Source organism: Elephantulus edwardii, unplaced genomic scaffold (genome assembly GCF_000299155.1).
Source record: "Elephantulus edwardii isolate Elephantulus edwardi_28Jun2011 unplaced genomic scaffold, EleEdw1.0 scaffold00090, whole genome shotgun sequence".
NCBI classification, from domain to species: domain Eukaryota; kingdom Metazoa; phylum Chordata; class Mammalia; order Macroscelidea; family Macroscelididae; genus Elephantulus; species Elephantulus edwardii.
Genome location: NW_006399840.1, coordinates 7,456,317 through 7,466,195, shown reverse-complemented (window position 1 = coordinate 7,466,195; position 9,879 = coordinate 7,456,317). Strand labels below are relative to the sequence as shown.

Here is a 9,879-nt window from a genome sequence, read left to right as displayed (position 1 = left end):
ATCTATCTATCTATCTATCTATCTATCTATCTACCTATCTAATCACTTAACATAGCCAATTACAGCATGTGGTTGTCAATTTGTGGATTTTTTCAATTATTGTTTTACTCAAATATAATTTAATGACAGGGTTTTACTTCTGAACATTTTACCCAAATACTCAACAAATATTACCATCTTGTAAGGATGAATTGAATAAATAATAATCTGATGTTCATAATATAATCTTATTTTCTTATTTCCAATTCTTTGCTAGTTTTCTCTTTACCTTTAATTTACTTGCAACTTCCTCTAGAATATAGAGAATACATCTAGGAGTATTGCCAAATACTAAAGATGAAAAGGTGATTTAGACAGGCTTCCTATAGAGGTAGTTAGAGTCTATTGTTATTGTGTGCCATTGAGAGTCAGAACTGACCTTCCAGTGGGTTTTCAGAAGCAGTAAATAACACCGGAGATTTCCCCTCCTTATCCCATGGAGCAGGTGGTGGATTTGAACCCTGTGCCTTTGAAATTGCAGCACAGCTTCTTACCACTAGACCACCAGAGCTCCATCTATTAAGTATTGCTTAAATCCTCCATCTATATAGACTCTTGGGTCATAAAGGTGGTTCAATATTAGAATGAATTTTCACTTTCTGTGCAGCTTTGGATTTTAACCCCAGTCAATGAATGTTAAGAAGAAATGTCTGGGGAACTTCTTTTGACAATCAGCCAGCTATCACCATGGGACTATTATACATTGGATCAGTATGAGTCAAGGCTAAATAAGATAAATAAGATAGCTGACAACAGTGATACAGAACTTTTGGTAACGGACCATGCAGTCCCAAAGAAATCATCTCTTCTTTAACCTCTGTAACTATGTATTTATTTATTGACTTACTTATTTTTTACAAAACTTCTTTATCCTCACATCTCATCTCTGTTAAACTTTAAAGATTGACTTTTTTTGTGTGTAAACTTTTCCTTAGATTTTTGGTGTTTGGTTTGGTTTTTTTTTTTAATTTTTTAATGATCTTCTACAATAGTTTTCCTTTTGTGACTGAATTCTGTCACTCAGTACAATTTGTTCTAATTCCATCTGAATGGGAAACCAATACTAAATATTTGTAATAAACTGAATGCTATCTAAGATGTTGGGCAGGCATGGTTCAAGCTAGAATGCACCCTGAGGCACTAAGGCAATCTTAAAGGTTTAAGAAATTCTTGCATTTGCTGCCCCCTCCCTCTTGAGTCAAGGGGAAGGTTTTCAACTGAAAGAGCTTGGCTTCATTTGCATTGAATTTTTTGTGATTTACTTCCTGATAATTTGGAATAAAGATACAGGGAAGCTGGAATAGGAGCCTTCAGTCAAGAACTGGGGGCTCCCTGTTTTTATGCTCTCTGTTCTATCTCATTCCTGGCTAGCTGTCTCATTACTGTTGTTGTTGTTATGTGCCATTGAGTCGTTTGCAACTCATAACGACCCTATGTACAACAGCCCTAAACTCTGCTCTATCCTGTGCCAATCACACTGCCTCTGACACACCCATCCCGATTACCCCAGTCACTGAATCAATCCATCTCATAGAGCGTCTTCCCCTCTTGCGCTGTCCCTCTACCCTACCAAGCATGATGTCCCTCTCCAAGGACCTGTCCCTCCTTGCAACATGCCCGAAGTATGTCAGACTCACAAACCTATGTCTCATTATTAATAATTATAAAAATACTTTACCCTCGGTTTCCAACACATCTGCATTGTCTTCACATTGTATTCACTAAATACTTCTATTTACTTAATTCTTGAAAGGGTTTTTGTTTTGTTTTGTTTTTAGTATGCATAATACTTTATTGTGTGGATGTACCACAGTTTCTTGGGTCATTCATCCATTGGAGAGTACTTGAGTTGTTCACAATTTTTGTTGTTATAAATGATGCTACAGTAAACATGGGCATGGATACCTGTTTGAGGTCCATATTTCTTTAGGATATATGTCTAACTCTTGTTGACACTTTAATATTCCATTTAGATCATTATTTGTTCACTCTGCGATACTTTGTTTTAAGATGTTATTTAACTACATATATTCTTGAGCTTGTGTGTGGTTCTCATAGTATGATTTGCCTGTTCAAGAATAGAAATTCCCCCCTCCCCATTATACTTGTTTGTGCATTTAAGCTCATTAAGTAAAATGCCACACAAACAGAAAGGGCTCCATAATATGTGAAGAGTAAGTGGCATTCTAGGTAGAATGGAGGTGGGTCTGTGTGGTGCGAGTCATCGGGAATTTGTAGGATGGATTCTCACAAGTCACCCTGTTTTCTGAGCTGGAAAGACTGATGATACAAATCCATTGTATGTCCAGGGAAAATGGTGGCAAGTAGTTGGAAGGGTCAGTGACAATTGAAATTCTGAAAGGTGTAACCCAGTCCCTTGTAGAATGACGTTCCAGGAAATCATAAGGAACTTCATAAAGTGTCCATAAAGTCATTAAACCTTCTAAGTTATTAAACATAACCCCGTTGAGTAGGTGTTGTTTTTTTTCACTCATGTAAAAAAATACTTTTACTGCTAATAGTACTTTCGTATCAAAACCTAATTTTCAATGGACAACAGAAGTTTTTTATATCCTTCCGTTATGCCAAAAAATTAAATCTGCAGGAGTGCCAGCTTGAGTTTATAGTACAGTTTAGCATTGCTAATGCTATATTTAAAGAATATGTTTAAAGCCAAATGGCTGGGTTCACCCCAGTACATTGCTGCGTGTAATTCTCTGACTGTACTCACCACATCATAAATAATAATGAAAGTAAATGTACATTTATCAGGAAGAATCAACAAAGCACCTGCACTGATTTGCTGATCATATTTGTCTCACCAGGCATTAAGGCCAGCTTCCGAACAAGGGTGCCTGAAGGTTTGATTGTCTTTGCAGCATCTCCTGACAATCAAGAGGAGTATTTTGCACTTCAATTGAAGAATGGGCGTCCTTATTTTGTTTTTGATCCTCAGGTAAATAAATAATCTTAAGAGTTGTTATTTTTGAAAGTTTGCCGGGGTATCAGGTAAGGAGGTAAGTGCTTCTGTTTTCACGTTGAATTGCACACAAGCACTCAATGTAAGTGCTATTATGATTATCTACATTTTACTAGGGAAAACTATGAAACTTACAAGTGATGCAATTCATCTACAGTTAAAACAGCAGGGTAAAATGTCAAACTGATTTCCCTACCAAGTTCATAGGGAGTTGCTCTGTTAAACCAAAGCCACACTCTTCCGGCAGTTCAAATCCTTCAGCAGCTCAATGGGACAGAGATGAGCGATCTTCTCCTGTGCAATTTACATTTTTGGAAATGCAAAGGAGGGTCAACTGTGTGTTGGTTCCACCTCAAAATCATTACGTTTCAGGCAGTTTGCAGAGCTAACTATTTACCTTATAATGAAGATAAAAATTAGTTAAGAAATTAAGGAGTTGGTTTTTTTAAAAGTTTTTAGAGAGCAAACATCATGTCTCTGTCAACTTCTGGAACAGCAAATATTTAGGTGCCCATCAAGTACTACTGATTTTGGTACGGTGAACTACAATTGCTTTAAAGTCAAATAGAGCTCATATGAAAACTAACCACCTCCAAAGTGAAAGGTTTAAACTTACTACAAAATTCAGGAGCAACACTAGCTGAGTGTATAGCAAATATGTTTTATTTAAAATTCACACTTTGGTGAATTGGGGCTGAACAAGGGGTGTAAAGAGAGGACAGGAGAAAAGGAGGATATGCAATCATTCTATGCTGGCTACTTGGGGGTAGTCACAGCAGTTTCAAGGGCCTGGGCACATTTGCCACTATATCAACACTCCCTGTTTTATCTCCTGGTTGTTGTTGTTATGTGCCATCTAGTGTCTCCTGTGCCAACTTTATTGTCTCTGACACGCCTACCCTCATTACCCCAGTCACTAAATCAATCCATCTCATCAAAAGTCTTCCTCTCTTGCACTGTCCCTACACCCTCCCAAGGATGATGTCCCTCTTGAAGAACTAGTTCCTTCTTGCAACATGCCCAAAGTAGGTCAGAGGAAGCTTCAGAATACTTGACTCCAAGGAACAGCCTGGTTTCATTCTTTCTAGGATGAACTTGTTTATTCAATACACTTCTGCAGCACCACAGCTCCAAGTCATCAATTATCCTTCAATTATCCTAGTCATTGTCCAGCTTTCTGATGCATACCAAGTAATTGTGAAGACCTTAGTCTCCAGACTGATATCATTGCTTTTCAGTACTCTGAGAGGTCCCTGACAGCAGGCATTCCTAGTGCAATTCGTCTTTTGATTTCCTGGCTACTGGTATGAAGAGTGTTGATTGTGGAGCCAAGCAAACTAAAGCTGTTAACAGTCTTAATCTTTTCACCATATATCATTATGTTACCAACTTGCCCATTGGTGAGATTGTTTTCTTGATGTTGAACTTCAATCTATAACGAAGGCTGCAGTCCTCCACATTCTACAGCAAGTGTTTTCAGTCGTCTTCAGTTTCAGCAAGCAGGGTTGTGTCATCTGCATAATGCAGATTGCTGATGAGTGTACCTCCAATCCTGATGCCACATTTCTCCTCATATAGCCCAGCCTCTTGGATAATCTGTTCTGCAAATAGATTGAAAAGATAGGAAAATAGGATACATCCCTGGCATACACCTTTTCTGATTTTGAGCCATGCAGTGTTCCTTATTCTATTTGGAGGACTGCCTCATGATACAAGTATGTTTTTATTGTTGTTTTTGATTGCCACTGAGGAGAGCATGACTCATTGTGAGGCTATGAACAAAAGACCTGAAGCCTTTCTATAACTATTGTAATTTTTCAAAGTTCATAGAGTTTCCAGAGTCATGTGGTTTAGGAAGTGGATGCCACTCCTGCTTCCAATCCTGTCTTAAACCAGGAGTTCCACCAAACACTGTCCACCGTGGGTAACTGTTATGACATTTGAAACCCCAATGGCACAAGGTTCAGCATCACAGCAACCCCAGGTTTCCTCAGAACATCAAATTGACAGAAGAGTGTTGTACCACTTAGAAGAATGTTCCTCCAAATTATAATAACAACTTACTTTTAAATACGAAGTTCCTTCCTGAGGTCTTGTCGATTCTAAACAAGAGGCTTAAAAATTTTTTTTAAAAAAACCTCCAATATAGCATGTTGTTGTTGTTATGTGCCATTGAATCTCCTGTGATGCATAACAACCCTATGGGTTATAGCTCTAAGTCCTTCCCTGTCCTGAGCCATTCTCACTAGTTTTGACACACCAAACCCCATTGCCCCAGATACTGTATTAATTGATCTCATCTGAGGTCTTCTTTTCCTGTATTGTCCCTCCACCCTTCAGAACATGATGTCCTTCTCCAGGGACTGGTATCTTCTGGCCACATGTCGGGAAGTATGTGAGACACAGCTTCAAAATTCTAGCCTCCAAAGAGAAACTTTTTGTACCTTCTCCAAGACAGACAGATTTGTTTTCTTGACAGCCCATAGTATGTTCAAGACTCTTCTCCAGCACCACAACTCAAAGGTATCTATTCTTCTTCTGTCATCCTTAGTCACTGTCCAGCTTTCTGATGCACAGCAAGTACTTGAGAAGACTATGGCCTGTATTAGGCACACCTTTGTCTCTAGACTTACTTTTTTCCTCTTCAGCACTCTGGAGAGGTCCATGACAGCAGATTTTTTTTTCCAATGCAGTCCATCTTTTGATTTCCTGACTGCTGGTGCCAACAGTATTGATTGAGTAGCTGAGCAAGCTGTAATTGATAACAACCTCAACGTCTTCTCCATCTATCATAGTGCTTCCCATTGGCCCAGTGATGAGACTCTTTGTCATCTTGATGTTGAGCTTCAAACCAAATTGAAGACTACAATCCTTGACCTTTTGCTGCAAATCTTTCAGGTTCTCCTCAGTTTCAACAAGTAAGGTTGTGTCATCTGCATACTTAAGTTGTTGTGTCATCCTCCAATCCTGATGCCACATTCCTTCTCCTGAAGTCTAGCCTCCTGATGATCTGTTTCACATACAGATTGCAAAGGTATGGAGACAAGACACATCCTTGATGCACTCTTTTTCCTGATTGTGAACCATGCAGTGTATTCTTGCACTGTTTGAGGTTTGCTTCCTGGTCCAAGGGCACAATCAAGTGTCTGAAATTCCCATTCTTCTCAGAGTCAGCCACAGTTTGTTGTGATCCACACTGTCAAATGCATTTGTATAGCCAATGAAACACAGGTTGACATTCCTCTGGTACTCTTTGCTTTCAGCCAAGCCCCATCTCACATTAGTTATAATATCCCTACTACTGGGTTTAGGCTTTTCTAGACCCAGCCTGCACATCTGACAGTTCTCTGTTAATATGCTGTTACAGCCCTTTTTGGATAATTTTCAGCAGAATCTTACATGCGATATTAGTTATATTGTTCAATAATCAATGTTTACCCCCTAAGCACAGTTTAAGTTTGGGTCATAAAACTGTGTTTAGGGATAAACATTGATCAGATTATTTACTGTTTCCTGGAATATAGGGTTGTATTCGCGTAAAGTCAGAAGGTCAGTAAAATGGAATCCCTTTGGTTTCTACCTTATAGAAAGGATATGTTGTTTTGTACTATATAATTCCAACCAACCCATGGCTGACCCATCTGTGGGTTTTCAGAGGCAGTTAATCACATGGGAGGACATTCGGACTGCATGCCTTTGGGATTACAGTGCAGCTTCTGGCCACTAGGCCAGGGAAATACAGAATACTGTATGCTAGCAAGGCATAAAGTAATCTTTTTTGCCTGGTTTGTCAAGCCTTTTGGAAAAACAGATCAACTGAAAGATGCAAAACCATGAGTAAAATTGAGTTGGGCAAAAAAGCATGTATCTATATATGACTGTCTTGGAGGCAAGGATGATGATACTCCATCTCTAAGGAGGGCCTAGTCCTCAGAGAGAAACATCAGTCTTAGAAAGGTAGAGAGTGATCATAGGAAAGGAAGACCCTCAATGAGATGGATAGACACTGGCTGTAGCAATGAGCTCAAGTGTGTCAGAAAAGAAAAGGATGGCACAGAATATGGTAAAGTCCAGAGTTGTTGTTCATAGGGTTGCTGTGAATTGTAGTCAATTTGATGTCACATAACAATGACATCAGTACAAGTTTGGAGGGGATGTAAGAAAAAGAGAAATTTAATGAGTACAAGTAGTAAATTTTAAGTTCTAAAGGGTAGCCATGAGTGTAAGATAAACATGCAATGTTGGGAGAACAGAGACTAAAGGAAAGAAAAACAACAACAACATGCCTTAAAAATTAGGTAGAACAACCACTCTGGAATGCGGTTAGTGTTTCCTCAAAACGCTGAACATAGAAATTCCGTGTGACCCAGCAACTCTGCTACTAGGAATATATGTTGAGTAAAATAGAGCTGAGACAAAAAGCAGTGTTACTCTCAATAGAAAGAAAATGGAAACAGCAAAAATGTCCATCAACAAACAAATGGATGGAGAACTTGTGGTACATTCACATAATGAAATTCTCTCTAGCACTCAGGAATAATAATTTTGAAAAATACTATGTAACATGGGAGAGGCTAGAGGGCATTATGATGAGTGAACTAATAACTCAGTCTCATCAAAATACATATTGCATTAGACCATTATTATAAAAATAGAAGGATGACTAGTAAGATATGTATCAAAGCCCAAAGGGGGAAGAGGAAGGGAAGCCAGGATAAAGGTGGGGAGGGGGGAAGTCTCAAGATTGCAGTGTTTGGTGGGCAGAGCAAGGAGGTCAAGGAATTAGGAAAGATCCAGAGGAAATCTGAGAACGTGGGCTAAAAGTAGGCATGGATCAATGGTAATTAATTTTACAAAGTATCCTGTGTGTGAATGATAAAGTGAAACATTATGAAAGGAGGAATACATAAAATAGCGTCTATAAACCAAACACATACAATCAATGTAAACAATGCATAATGTGTAAGACTTGTGTATGCAAAGCAGTATCAAATAAAAAGTGAAAAAATTGAAAAAACCCCACACCAAACCCTGGGTAAATGCAAATCAATTTAGGGACTTGTAAGCAAAAATGAGAGAACAATGTACCTCTTGCACAGTAATTATCCATCTCTCGGTGGAGAATATGTGTTACTGTTAATGCTGAGTATGTTTCAGCTAAACTCCAAGACTATGATGTACAATGAAGAAAGACCTAGCAATATACTTCTGGAGATAATCCAACGAACATCCTAGATGTCACAACAGACCCATTTCCTATCAGACATGGGCTGATAGGTAGGTGGTCACCATGAGCTAGAAACCAATCTAACAGCAGCCAATAACAAAATGCTATCCAAATAAAAGCATTCCTCCGGGCAATCGGAAACCACTGAGCAGCTGTCTTCACTTTGGTTAAACAAACCTTAGTAAGCATTTAATGTGGGCATTGGTTGGATCTATGAGGAAATTAAAGGTGAGAAGGTGTTATTAATATTCTCAAGGTGATTTAAGTTTTCCATCTTAAGCTATAGATCGACATTATAAATAATGCCTGTCAAACAAACGCTTGTTATGTGCAGTCCAGTTGCCTGCAACTCATAGTGACCATATTTGCAACAGCTCTGAAGCCTGCCCTATCCTGAGCCAATCTCAACATCTCCAACAGACCTAAACCCATTTCTTCAGTCACTGAGTCAATCCACTTTATTCTGGGTCTTCCTCCACCCTTCCAAATATGTAGTAATATACTTCTGGAAATCATCCAATGAATATCCTAGATCTCATTGTCCAAGGACTAGTCCCTCCTGGCCACATGCTCGAAATATGTGAGATGAAGCTTCAAAATCCTTGCCTCCAGAGACCATCTTGGCTTCACCCTTTCCTGGACTGAATCATTGGTTCTCCTGGCAGTCCACAGTATGTTCAACACCCTGCTTCAACGCCATACTCAAAGACATCAGTCCTTCTATCATCCTTGTTGTTGTTGTTATGTGCCGTCGAGTCGCTTGCGACTCATAGTGACCCTATATACAACAGCCCTAAACTCCGCTCTGTCCTGTGCCAGTCGCACTGTCTCTGACACTCGCATCCCAATTATCCCAGTCACTGAATCAATCCACCTCATAGAGGGCCTTCCTCTCCTGCACTGTCCCTCCACCCTCCCAAGCATGATCCTTCGTCATTATTATTATATTGGTGAATGTGGTGTGCCACTTCTTTGGCATCTGTATCTAGGCAGTATCTAGGATCACAACTCCTTGAATCCTCAGACCCACTGATCTTGGAAAGGAAAGACAGGACGTTGTGGGCTACACGTTCCCCAGTATTCTGCCAGGATTCTTTCAGGGAGAGTCAAGTGGCAGGATAGGTGTTTCCTGTTTATGAATCCAGGGAATGACGTGATAGGGCAGAAGATTCTCTCCTAGTATCTTCACAGGAGCCTGGTAACTACACGACTGTTAAACTACAAGCCCCCAGGCACAGGGCCTTCTGAGTTTGTCCTGATTTTGCAGCTTCTCATAGGATGCCAACAAGCAAAGGGCAATAGCATTCTACATAAGGATAACAAGCAGCAAGAGAGAAAGGGGAAAATCAGCCGCTGTGTCACAAGACAAACCAGATGGAGACTAGTAAAACAAAATAACCAGCACACTGAAGTGGACTTCACTGTAGACACAAAGTAGGAATTTTCCTTAGAAAATTTAAATAGTTCAAGTAGAGAAGACACACTGTGGAAGTCCTAGTTAATTGATGGATCAGATGATCCAATGGACAATCTCTTACAACATATGAAATAAATTTCAAAAGATAAGAAGATATATGTACACCCATGTTCATCGTGGCTTTGTTCACAATAGCAAGGAGTTGGAAACAATCTA

The 9,879-nt window shown here is 39.4% G+C and overlaps 1 protein-coding gene across 1 annotated transcript in view; it reads left to right on the top strand.

Annotated features, from left to right (window-relative positions):
- USH2A (Usher syndrome 2A (autosomal recessive, mild)) overlaps positions 1 to 9,879 on the top strand; it is a 1,454,174-nt gene that overhangs the window by 626,988 nt on the left and 817,307 nt on the right. The window contains exon 21 of the mRNA XM_006890571.1: positions 2,865 to 2,995. Within this exon, the coding sequence (XP_006890633.1) occupies positions 2,865 to 2,995 (131 nt within the window). The remainder of the gene's footprint in view (positions 1 to 2,864; positions 2,996 to 9,879) is intronic.